At 40.5% G+C, this 13,899-nt stretch overlaps 1 protein-coding gene across 1 annotated transcript in view; it reads right to left on the bottom strand.

Moving 5' to 3' along the window:
- Positions 1-13,899, bottom strand: part of TBC1D22A (TBC1 domain family member 22A) — a 119,170-nt gene that overhangs the window by 96,450 nt on the left and 8,821 nt on the right. Inside the window, exons 3-4 of the mRNA XM_083463612.1 lie at positions 9,006-9,343; positions 7,547-7,726 (exon numbers count right to left, since the gene is read on the bottom strand). Coding sequence (XP_083319738.1) covers positions 7,547-7,726; positions 9,006-9,343 — 518 coding nt within the window. The remainder of the gene's footprint in view (positions 1-7,546; positions 7,727-9,005; positions 9,344-13,899) is intronic.

Raw genomic sequence — 13,899 nt, 5'->3', positions numbered from 1 at the left:
CACTCCCTTTAGGGGTTTTAACATATTGGAGAGTTGAACACTGCTCCAATTCCAGAAATTTTGCGCTTTACTCTCCCTCGTCTTAAATGAAAAAGACAAAGACTGCATTTCACAGTAAGTGCTTAAAAAGTTTAAATCGAGGCTTTAACATATTCCAATAAGGATATAGTGTCAAATATTACCATCTGCTTTGTGCATATAAAAACAGTTTTGTCTGAAATCAACTGTAAACAAACACTTCCAAAAAGTCTAATTACATACACTACTCTCTCAATACTGCTGATTTCACAGCCAATGTTCTACAGGATTTAATTAGGAAAAGGTTAATATTGTATGGCATCATATGGACCCTCTTTTTCTAGCTTCCCGTGACTAAAATAGCAAAAGTCTATACAGGTTTACGATTATCACAGGCAAGACATTTTAAAAAGAGAAAGCTGGTTGCTTCTTAGTAAACAACTGCAAACCACTACTTTGATCATGCAACAGCAAGATTACTTTCACAATACTACAGAAGACTATTAGCAGGTGCAAATCCAACACATTATTTATCCCTGCAACAGAAGAAGAAGAAGAGTTTGGATTTGATATCCTGCCTTTCACTCCCCTTCAGGAGTCTCAAAGCGGCTAACATTCTCCTTTCCCTTCCTCCCCCACAACAAACACTCTGTGAGGTGAGTGGGGCTGAGAGACTTCAAAGAAGTGTGTCTGGCCCAAGGTCACCCAGCAGCTGCAGGTGGAGGAGCGGAGACGCGAACCCAGTTCCCCAGATTACGAGACTACCGCTCTTAACCACTACACCACACTGGCTCTCAGGTTGGCTGCAAGTATTTCAAATGCTAGGTTTTTAAAATGAGGTAAAAAAATAGAAAGATCCTATAAAATGAAAATGAAATGAGAAAAGATATTGCTCAAAGCAAATAATCTGACACCCGTTACCTCAGGAATCCATTTTGTCACACATCCTAATGGTTAAGAGGACATGGGTCCTGCCTATGGTTGCTGGTTGTGGTCACTGCCAGATACACAACCCATTCCCTCAGATGTGCTAATCCGACAGGGAACAGTGCTTGCATTACAAATGGGGAGGATCCAAAATGGCAGCCAAATGGCACAGATCACATAAGAGGCTCAGCAACCTCCCTTCCAAAAACTGCCTGCTAGTGGGATATTGATTTTGGATGCAGTGAAATTATTTGAAGTTAAATTGGGGTGACCTGGGTGGGTAAGGTTTATTGCATTGTACTCCAAAGTAACCTGCCCAAGAAATGGAGTAAAACCTCATCCTCTCCAGTTTGCCTTCTTTGAAATGCATCAGGCATCAGAAAAGTGGCCTCATTAGGGAAAGCGCGCCTCGGTTTAAGAATGGTTTGTTTTAAGAAAGGACTTCTGGAACGGATTAAGTTCAGAAACCGAGGTACCAATGTAATTGTTCAGCATTTGTTTCAAACTCCCCTCTTTTGAATGAGCAATGAAAACCCCCATAACATGTCATCTTCTCCAATTAGCCTTGCATTGCATAGTCAGATCCAATACAGGCTTCACCCATTCCAAAGGTGGCATTCATTCTCCCTGCCAGACAATGTCTATTAAAAAGGACAGAAATTCAAGAGACTTTCCAGTTGGAAATGGCTGGCCACTCAATAAGTGCCCTGGTCCTTTGTTCTGGGACTAATATGCACATGGATACAATGGCAGTCTGCCATCTCTCCTACAACAACAAACCTTTTCAAAAAAGCTTGAAAATCAGAGGGCTCTTTGAGCCATGTCATCACAACCTTGAAATGGAAGAGCCCTGGCTTTTTTATGTGATGGGGATTTAATTGGTCTTTGCAGAAGTGGGCTGTCCTACAGGTCCATTTTCCATGGGGAGTTTCTGGAACCAAGCAGATTTATTTTACCATACAGAAGCAAACCTGAAAAGCTAGAAAAACAAGTGATAGCCATTAAAGTAACAGGACAGCTAGGATGTTAGTTTGAGAGGCACCAATTTTCTTGTTAAAAAAACAACTAATGGAGAAAAATATATAATGATGAAAGTGATGATGGAAAATGTCAAGAAATCTTACAGGGATGTTCTCTTGACAATAAGGGCACTTGTGAGGTATATAGCAGCTCATTTTCTTTTGCAAGAAAAATTCCATTGGTAGGAGTAACTCTTCCTCCAGCTGCCAGGGAGAGAAGCACTCCAGTTGTTTTAACTATAAACCCAGACTTCATCCACGCTCCGTTTTTCCTCTTAAAAGGAAGACAACAGCAATGACCAGTGCTTTTCCTCCTCTCCCTTTTTTTGCTTTAGACCCAAAAAATTTAATGAGCCCAGGGTCTCTAAGCAACATCAAGGGGGTGGAAGAGAAATTACTTTTGAGTGTAGGGATAGGGAACATTAAGGTATCACAAAGAATATCTATCCTGATATAGCCATCAGACTGAAATGTCTCTAACCAAGTGTTTTAACAAAAGCAATTCACAGTGCTTCTAAAGCAGATGGAGAGAAACATTTTAGTCTGTCCCATAATACTAAAGGTTGTTCTATAAAACTGATGATAGAAGAGATTTGTGGAGGACAGATGAAGCAAATTCACAAAGGGAAATAGCTTCACACAATCAATGTAGCGATGGCCACTACCTTGAATAGCTACAAAGAGGCATTTAGACATGTCTTCTACGAATTTGTGTAACAATGGCTATTAGTCATCAAGTTGGACCCGTAAATGTTGCTGTGCAACTGTTCCCATTCAGGGTGCCACCCACCCACAGATGCCTTCTTCCAGGAATACTCCACTCAATTTCCCTTGCCCCAATTTCCACCATCAGCCAAGCATTCAGTGCCCACTGAACATTTTTCTGTCCACACTAGGCTATTTTAGGTTGCCCTGCTAAAATCGATAATTAGAAATGGCAGTCAATTTTGCCCTAGCACTACAAGCCTCAACGCAAGCCATAAGAGCCCTGCTGGATCAACCATAGTCCCATCTAGTCCAGCATCCTGTTCTCACTGTTACCAACCCAAATGCCTATGGGAAACACAGTAGCAGGATCTGACCACACCAGCGTTCTCCACACCTGAAGCTCCAAACAAATGGTGTTCAGAAGCATACTTGCTCCAATAGTGGAGGTACAGCATAGCCATTAGGCTTGTCCTCCATGAATTTGTCTAATCATCTTTTAAAGAAATCCAAGCAAGTGGCCATCACTACCTCTTGTGGAAGCAAATAGTTTTAACTCCTTCTCCCAGACAAGAACCTATTCCTGCTCCTCTTACACAGGAATCCCTATTTTTCCTGGAAGGACAGGGAAAGATGACAAGTAAGCCAATACTTTAAACTTCTCCAACCTCTCCTTATTGGGGGAGCTGTAGGAAACAGACCGTAGGAATTTTCAACAGCCGGAACTAATAGATTACGGTAACTAGGCAGGCTCCAACAGGTTTTCAAGGGAAGGGGGCAAAACCTACATATTCCTGAAGTCCAACTGAATTCATTGGGGCTTGCATATCTAGCTAAAAATGGCTGAACCAGATATGTCAATTATGTGTTTCTACAACACAATCCTCATTTAGTCTGTGGCAGATTTATGTTGAAACAAATACCATATTACCTAACAGCAATATGATTCATAGAACTATACCACACAGTTGCATGGCAGAACATCTCTCTCTATTATAAATTATAGGGCCACCCAGCTTCAAACTAATGGGTACTGCCAGATTGTGGGTCTCCTTGAAATCACACACATAACTCAATGCAGTATTGTGTTCAAAACCAATATCCATTCTTCTATCACTTCCCTTTAAGTATCATATTTCTAGAATCATAATTTTAAGGGTCCCCACAATTCCTGCACATGCATTATCCATCCTGCGACATCAAACAGTTAATTCAGCAAGATGAATGCAAATCGCTACATGAAGTAGCGGTTTGCATGAACAATTAAATGATAGACATGATAAACTAGATTTATAAGCTTCACATCCTTATTAAAAAGAATCCTAGCATAATTTAACTATAAAGAACTAGAATATTCTTCCAAGACAATAGATTCATGGAACTCCAGCTCCCCCAACAGCATCTGGGAAGTCAAACAGCACATACAGAAAATGGCTTTTATAAAAAGGCTTGATATCACTATGGAAACGACTGCAAGCATTTTTTTAAGAGTAATAGCTCTGTTAGGTGCTTCATTAAAAAAAAAAATCCTAGCAAATAAAGCCCTTAATCTTCAATGAAGCAAACGTGTCAGTTGAATGCATACAGAAACTGATAAGTCAAATACAAGTGTGCTGAAGGAGTTAACCTGTTCAGAAAGAAATCTAGACAAAAAAAGCAAGCTTGATTAGCTAACTAGGGCAGAAAGTTGGAAAATTTAATAGTGAAATAGATGAGGTGGAGATGTGAAGGAAACAGAAAATAACTGCATAAGAGCTTAAGTGAAAGGAAGCACAGAATGTTTAGAAGATCATTAAGAGAGAATTTTAATGTGGGTGGTCAAAAGGGCAAATGAGAGCTGTAGAAATAAGTGTTGATCTGCATAGCAATTGTACTTCATAAAACTTCCTTCCTATACAAGGTTTTTTTTCCCCTCTGGAAACATTTATAGCTTGTACAGAGTATTTTTAAAATGCAATGCTTTTCACTAACGTTTTTACTCATCCCCCTTGCCAGAGAGGAAGGATGGTGCTAGCTGTTCTGGCAGCAGGCAACCAACCAAGATGCTCCTCAGCTACCCACTGCCAAAATGATACCCCACTCCCCCCCCCCAGCTCCAAATTTCTGAAGCTGAAAAAGAGATTACATCAGATGAGTGCCCTTTACAGTGGTACCTCTGGTTACGAACGTAATTCGTTCCGGAGGTCCGTTCTTAAGCGGAAACCGTTCTTATCCTGAGGCGTGCTTTCGCTAATGGGGAACGCGCCTTTGGCACATAATTTCCATTCGCATCCTGGGGCAAAGTTCGCAACCACGAGCAGCTACTTCCGGGTTCGCAGAGCTTGTAACCTGAAGCATTTGTAACCAGAGGTACCACTGTACTTCCTGCACTGGTGTTGGTTGGTTGGCATCCATCTGTCATGAGAGACAATGGAGTGCACCTCTAGGGGTGAAGTAAAACCACCATATAGCACATCAGGAACCAATACATTAATCCTATGTATACCATTCTGGGAGTAACCCAACTGAACATAGCAGGACTTGAACTTCCACACAGTTGCATGGAACAGGAAAGGTAAGCTCATAGTAACCAAAAGGTTCTGTTTGGTGACCAGGGCTAGCCAAGATTTGAAGACTCTTGCTTTCTCTCAATTGATGAGACAAGTCCCCGGCAATTACAAAATGCTCGGAAAGCCTAATGCCACATCCTTGAAAAAAATAATTTAATTCTAAAAATTAAGCAAGCTCCAAATTTGTCTGTAACCTGGCCAAATCTCTCAACAATTGAGTCCCATTATTGAGAGGTATAAAGGCATTTCACTGTTGCAATTCCCATGATCATACTTCTTGTACATAAGGTGCCTAATGGTTTTACAAACTATCTGTCATTCAGGAGTGAGGTAGGAAAGCTGACGGCATATTAGAGCTGGCTTAACGGTATTTGCTGCATTTTAGAGACAGCCCACCAAGCCTGACACTCACCATCTAAGCACATGCTATTGAAACTTATGGTTCTCTGACCAACAAGGCACAGAAAAAGCAAGAAAGAGCAGAAATCTCAGGCACTAAAAAGATCTAGTCATTAGGGAGAGATAAACACTGGATGGAGAAAGGCAGCAAGCAGCTCTCCCTTTTTTGTAGTGCAATTTCCATCTTTTCCTCCTCTTGGAGGGGGAGCTTTCAGAATTCAGCATAAAGTACAAGGAATTGCATCCACCTCTTGCCTTCTTAGAAGCATCTGGAAAGTGAAACGAGATTCTGCCCCTCCCCCAAGCCTGTGTGTCCTGGGAGGTGAAATTCCAGTCCAATTTCCACAGGAGAGATACTGATTATCTGGATTTGTGCCAGAAAACAGCCTTAGTCACTCTGGTGGATGATTTGCACTAGGGAATTGATGGGAGACTGCAATCTTACTGGTTTTCCTGCACCCCTCTGCAGCTTTTGATGCCATCCATCATGCTATCCCAAATCAGAGCAGGAGCTCATCTAGTCTTCACCATTTGCTCTATTATGGCAAAATGACCTCAGGGATTTTAAAATATCTTTTGTCAGATAACTAGAGTTTCTGTTCCTAGAGCTCGGGCAGCACTGTGTATCCCAGTTCCCCCAAAATCCTTGTGCTGCCAAATACTAGGCTTATTTTCCTTCAGCCCTGATTTGCTTCCCCAGCTCTTTCTAGATCAAATGTAAAGCTTATCACCACTCATGAACATTAATGAAAAAGCTCTGCATTTTCATTAATGTTCATGAGTGGTGATCAGCTTTACATTTGATCTAGAAAGAGCTGAGGAAGGAAATCGGGGAAAGACTAGGCATCACTTGGGGAATTTGAGAGGGGCTGCTACAAAATGTGGGTAACCAAATCAAACGCTGAAATGAAACTGATGTCATGGGCTTAACTTGGTTGTAAAGTGAACATGGATTTCAAATTGTTGCCAACAGATAAGCTGCCAGGCTTTCAAAAGGACCGAAGGTGACAGAACAAAGTAATAACTGGGGGGTGGGGGTGAAAAACAACAACTCAGAAACTAAACATTTTCACTTTCCAGAATAAATATAAAATGAATAGGAAGGAATTCAATTTCAATTCAATTCAAGTTCCCTGCTGCTCCCCTTGCCTAACAGAAGCGGATGTTATACAAAACAGTCAATGCATACAAGTTTATGCAGTTTATACAATTTATATACAGATGGTGCAATATAAACCTTTAGTTACGCGAACAAAGTCCTTATCAGGTTATGAAATCAAGCCCTACTTTATAAAACTAGAATATTTGATTTCAAATCAAACACAATTCAAGGTGGCTGAAAGGGTGAGGGGCATGTCCACACCACAAACTTAAACATGTTTAACAACAATCCCTCTTTCCCACAGTACTCAGTGAACTGTAGTTCTGCGAGCAGGAAAGGAGTATCCTAACAATTCCCAGCACCCTTAAAAACTACAGTTCCCAGGATTCTTTGGGGGAAACCATGTATGCTGAAGTGGTGTAAAAATGGACATTCATGAATAGTGCAGTTGAAACCAGAGAATAAATCAATGTTCAGTACCAAACACGTAAAAAGGGAATTTCACTGTAACACCAATTAAGACCTGCCATAAAACAGAATCACAATTTAAATTCCTTGAAAGGCTGAAATAGATAAGCTCAAAACGTTTGTTCCCTACGAAATAACAAAATCTCTAGAGAAGTACATCTCACACTTTAGCAGGGCTCAAACTGCCAGAGATAATCTTGCTACACAAGACCCAACTTCAACTTAAAACATGCATTGAAGAACCCACTATTTTTGCCATATATCTGTAAGGTGGCAGCACTGCTGTTGTGACCTCTGGTTGCAACCCAGACCTCTGTCCTAACCCACCAGTTGAAGACCAATGGTTAAGCAGTACTCACCAAGGTTTGTGTTGGGGCCAGCCAGTAGTTGCTTGAATTTATCTAAACGCGATGCCTCTCTTTCCGATAGCATAGGGATACCTGAGCTACTGTGGTCTGTCACTCCACCCACCAGAGTAACAGTGGAGGCTTGTGGAAGGGACTGAGATCTTGGCACAGAAATAACTTCATCAGCACAATCTGTAGAGTATATAAAGGAGCAAACAGACAGACATCAAGTGATCAATTTTTTATAATGCAAAGGTAAAACTTTAATTTAAAACAGAAAAATACTGGGACACAAGTATTTGTAACAGTTGTTTGGTTAGAGACAGAAAATGTTATATCCACTGTGACTTCAAAACAGCTATAAAAATAGAACTCCCTGTCATCATGTCAATACCAAGAATCTCACGTTTGTGAAGAAGCAGCCGAGAACAACTGATGGGTTATTCATATAGAATGGCATTAAACACACACACTTCAAGTATTAATGTTTTAAATGGTTCCTACAATATTTTCTTCTATTAAACACTTCCACAGTGATGTAGCAGGGTTTCCCATTTTTTGCTTCCAAGACAAAGAGGAAGCAGTGCTTTGTGTGTCTTAAAAACAACTCGGGACTCATTTCTTCAGGATTACATGAAAATACTAAAAACGCCTCCATAAATATAGTCATGCATGCTATTTTTTGTATGACATGCAGCCTGCTACCGAGTATTCATGTCAAGAGCGCCTTGTTCGCAGTTCAGAGTAGAAAAGCTTACTTTGTCCACTTTCTTATCTATGGTCCTATAACCTCAAAATTAGGACTGTCACAATGTGGTGTTCGTGGGGCTGCCTTTGAAGACAGCCTTGAGAAAGAAGATTACAGTTATGAGGTTATGAAAGACAACTGGGTGTGTCATCAGTGCTTGAAAGCTCCACTGATTTCTAGTCGCTTTGTGAACTCCAAACCAAGTGCTGGTGCTTAGTTTAAATAGTATATGCAGGAAGCTGCATTATACCAATTCAAGACATTTGTCCAAGACATTGTCTACACTGACTTACACCAAGCTTTGGCCCTACATGGCTTGGTGTCTGAACTCCTACTCCCTCATCAACTTGCCCACACATATAGGTAATCATGGAGAACCCCCTACGAATGAATATCACATGCAAAGCAAGTGGTGACTGGAAAGGGGACTTCTCAATTAAATGGCCCTTCTGAGTTATGGTCCTTAAATGCCACTATTTGGATTAGTCCCATAGACATTAGTGGGGTAGATTTAGAGTCTAAAGTACAAGAACTACTAGCACATTTTCCCAACTTCTCATTATTTTTATTTTTGAATGGATAACATGACCCTTTCCATTACTGTCTGGCTTAAGAGGGAAGTGAAAGCTTCCAAGCCCTCAAGAAATCCTGGAACAAGGAATACACTACAGCTTTCAACCTAGAGAAACAATGAATGGCAATGGAGTTTGAGGTTTAATATACCTGCAGAACTTGATGTGTTGCTTTCACTGACAGATTTAACCAGTCTGCTGTCACCACACGCAGCTGAGGGCAGTTCTGAAAGCTGCTGTGGTTGCTCCTTTTCCACCTGTTCCTCCTGCAATTTGTGCTGTTCTTGTAATTTGCTGTGATTCTGAATTACTCTGTTAGCTGTTTCCATGACTACATCTGTGTTAAGGCTTTCTGCAGCCATCGCTAGGAGTTCGTCGTCGTCATCCCCGACATCCCAAGCGTCGCTCGTGTTGCTTTCGAATTCTTGAAACGTGCTGATTTTCTTCAGTTTCACTGGAGTTGTCGGTGGCTTGGCTCCAGGTTTTAAGCTGTTTAAAAGAAAAACCAGCACTTTACACAAGAACAGGCACTTTTGTGCTTATTATACTACCTGACTAAGTAACTAGTTCATTCCAACTAAAGCAAAAAGTTTTACGAAGGCTGGCCCAAATTCAGCGGGACATATTTCTGAGAAGACTTGGTAAGAAGTGAGCTGCTAATCAGCAAACAATGTGCAGCTAACCAAAAATTAGTTAGATGTGCAGCTTTTTCAGTTTTCCATAGCATTTGGCATATCTAGTCACTGTGGTTTGTATCTTACTGAAAGGCCCTCCATCAGCACAACATGACTTCCTCTCCCTCCCTCTCCCTCATGTGACCTGCACCCACTCAAATCTGTTCTGGGGGTTCCCCCAACCCCCCAAAGCAGATTGGGGGACCACCAGGGGCATGCAGACAGATGAAGTTCTTGCACGAAGGGGGTGATTTTGCTGGATACAACCCCATTTTAGCTCCAACTAAAAGGATATTTCTGGATTTTAAATTTGAAGAGCAATGGAAGAGGCTGGTCTCAAGCTGCTGCTCAGAAGCAGTGATGCTGTGAAGAATGCCCGGCATATTTTGGACAAGGGTCTTGGACAAGGGATCGCTGTGTGGTGTAGTGGTTAAGAGCGGTAGCCTTGTAATCTGGGGAACCGGGTTCGCTTCCCAGCTCCTCCACATGCAGCTGCTGGGTGACCTTGGGCTAGTCACACTTCTCTGAAGTCTCTCAGCCCCACTGACCTCACAGAGTGTTTGTTGTGGGGGAGGAAGGGAAAGGAGATTGTTAGCTGCTTTGAGACTCCTTAGGGTAGTGATAAAGTGGGATATCAAATCCAAACTCTTCTTCTTCTCTGTGTGTATTTTTCCAGTTCATAAATAATAGCTTGTTCAAGAAGATACTTTGCACAAAATACTTTCCATCTTTCACATATTAAGTGCTACTTTCAAGCACAGCCTGCCTCTCCCTTCACTTATCCATTTCTTTTACATTGTGGTACTGCCCTCTCCAGTGTTAGAAAGTGGAATAGAAAAGTCAGCAGCCGAACGGCTCCTGGAACCTGGGTTGTGATTGCCAAAACTGGGGGGGGGTTTGCAACTCTTTTTATTGTTTTGATAAGCATGAACTAATATGCAATTTACATAAGTGACACATTGTTATATCACATTTTTAGCAGAAATTGTTAATGCATGTTTAATAATAATAATAATAATAATAATAATAATAATAATAATAATTTATTATTTATACCCCGCCCATCTGGCTGGGCTTCCCCAGCCACTCTGGGCGGCTTCCAAAAGAATATTTAAATACTATAATACATGAAACATGTTTAATTTGGTGTTTACAATAAAAATATTGGTACTCCACTTCAGTTTTCAAAACATTCTCCTCTTTATTGTTAAACTCCTTAACATATTGTCTATCCTTAACATATACTTTGAGGCTTTAAAGCACATGCATTTCAGAAATCCTTCAGTATCAGCCAGGCACAAAAAAATGGCACCCAGACATTTTTACGTGCTCGCAAACGGAGAATCTTTAGGCGCAAAATGTGCCTGGCACCGTGCTAATTCTGAACCCAGGACCTTTCCCTGCTCCCCATTCTTTCATGCCTAAAAATTACTCAAAATAAATTACTCTTCACTTCCCAAAGTCATTTAACTTGAACAATTTTTATGAGAAATTTTTCACCAAAAAAAAACCAACCCCAAACTTGAGGGGCTTCGAAACATTTTTCTGCAAAACAAACGTTTAATGAAACCTCCAAAATTCTCTATTACACTAATCACAGACAGTAAATGTGGGCAGAATAGCCTACCATTACAGTTCAACAAATCCAAGAGGGATTGAGCAGAATGCTGCTCAGTACTGCTAGCCACACAAGAGTAGGACTGAAATCCATTTTGATCCATTTCCCAGATCATCTACATAAACTCAGAGTTGCTCCAGTCCCTCTTTTCCATCCAGCTCTCCTCTCTCTCCCCATTACGCTACTTCCTGCTTATTTCAAGCACAATCCTCTGGTAAATTCTGTGCAAGCCCCATTAATTTTAATTGAGCTGAGTAAGTCCATTTCAATGGGACTCGCACAGGAAAGCTTCCCAAAGTTATTTGTAATTTTATGTTTTAAGGCTTATAAATGAGAAAGCTTTGCTAGTTTAATAAAAAAAAGGGGGGCAGATTCTATAAAGTAAACCAAGAAACGTATGTAGGTCAAAAGGTGTTTGTTATTCCTTTATTTCCTTCTGCGTTCACAAACCTATTGTTTCATACAGCCTTTCAAAGATATTGTTTCATTGTCTTGAACATTAAATGACATATTTGCATTGTGTGTGCTTACTTTGATAGGTGAAGGACCTCAAGAGCAATTCCCTTTAAATATCGAAACTGTCTGAACCTCAGAGATTGCAGGAGAGAATTAGCTTGCTTATCTTGAAACACCTTTAGCTCAGTACAAAGAACCAAGTGCAATCCTGTTAAAGTTTAGCTACTGGTTGAATTTTATTTCAGACTATTCAACATCCCATTTCCATACATATTCTCTCCAAAGTAAACCTCACCATGTCCCAAATGTGCACATGACAGTAGCACAAGGCTAAAAAAAAAATGATTTCGTACAAAGAGGGGTTATTTTTCTCCAGTCATGTAAACCTATTCCTTCTTCTTTTCTTTTGAATTCAAAGTGCGTTTGAGCCATGTCATCTACTGCATAGGAGCAATGCTTTTTTAAAAAAATTAATGCCTAGCAAGTAATGTTTTAAAGGCAACTATTTCAGATTTCAGTTTGCATCTCATAGGAATTAATGGGCAAAACTTCTGTTTTACACAAAGGGAAGGAGTCATAAGTGAGGACTACTTCATCAATTTTGGCATACAGTGGTGCCTCGCAAGACGAAAAGAATCCGTTCTGTGATTCTCTTCGTCTACGGTTTTTTCGTCTTGTGAAGCAAGCCCATTGACGGATTAGCGCTATTAGCGGCTTTTAGCAGCTTATCAGCTTATCGGGTCGGCTGATAAGCGGCTTAGCGGCTTAGAAAAAGGGGGGAAAGGGGGGAACCGCAGGAACTCGCAAGACATTTTCGTCTTGCGAAGCAAGCCCATAGGAGATTCGTTTTGCGAAGCACCTCCAAAACGGAAAACTCTTTTGTCTAGCGAGTTTTCCGTCTTTCGAGGCATTCGTCTTGCGGGGCACCACTGTACACATACACAATACAGTCGTACCTTGGTTTTCAAACAGCTTAGTTCTCAAACGTTTTGGCTCCCAAACGCCACAAACCTGGAAGTGACTGTTCCGGTTTGCGAACTATTTTTGAAAGCCGAATGTCTGATGGGGTTTCCGTGGCTTCCAATTGGTTGCAGGAGCTTCCTGCAGCCAATCAGAAGCAGCACTTTGGTTTCCAAACGTTTTGGAAGTCAAACAGACTTCCGGAACGGATTCCATTCAACTTCCAAGGTACGACTGCACTGTAAATAAAAGTCTAAACAAGTAAAGTGGGAATGGCAGACATCATAAAGACACACTAGCGAGAAAGCTGTGATTAGCTACCATTCCATGCACGATTGTATGCAGAATACAGTGTGCACAATGGTCCTGATTATTGTAGCCTCCAAGATCTTCCTAGCTTTTATCAAGCTGAAGAAAACTTCACTGTCAAGTCTAAGGAACCTGCCTAATTTAATTGCCTTAAAATACAAATCTTAAGCAGCACTGAAACAAGTAGGTTTAAAGAATCATTTCTTTTACACTGTGTTGTCATGTTTGATAGACATACAAATTATTATTGCTGCTTATCAGGAAACATTTTCTTCTTCTTCAAATAGTAGAAGGCACACTCACTTTTGGGTATGGGAAGGCAGAACCACAGTTTATCTGTTTAAGAAAATATCCCAGTGAAGTAAAGACTTTCCATGAGGTGCAAACTATTGTTATACAGAAGGTTACCATGCACCTTTTATATGCCTATACTACAGACACTGAATCAGAGAGACAATGTAAAATCGTAGCATCATGATGGCGGGGAGAGAGCAAGATTATACAACAATATACAATTCCTAGCTTGTTCAGATTCTTCATTGTCCTTTGTGACAACTTATTAATTACAGAGTACTAAAATAAAGAGGTAGGAACCACATTACACGTTTCACAAATGGTTAAAAAAAAGATGGTGTGTTTCAGCTCCACAAACAAGTCTGTAATTTTTTTAAGCTAACCTGCCAGAGATACCTTTGTCAGAAAGTTACCTAATTCAACAGAACTTTTATAAAGCTTGTTTTCCTCATCACTAGACAAGTGGTCATTTGCAAACCCAATATAATACTTGCAATTTTTTATCATTCACAGACCTACTGCAACATGTAAAAATCTTGACCATCCAGGTCACTACCCAACAAGGTTGATAAACGGTATTATATTCGCAGAGTAGTCTCAAGAGATTGCCTGACGTTGTGTCAAAATAATACTGCCACTCTCGGGGAAGAAATTTAAAGACTATTTGCAGAAATATTGTAAAATTAATGAATGTTAAAATGATGTTGGATTGAAATGAAACGGTTTTAGCAATA

Source organism: Podarcis liolepis (assembly GCF_965112155.1).
Source record: "Podarcis liolepis genome assembly, chromosome: 10".
NCBI lineage: Eukaryota > Metazoa > Chordata > Lepidosauria > Squamata > Lacertidae > Podarcis > Podarcis liolepis.
This window is presented reverse-complemented; position numbering and strand designations above follow the sequence as displayed.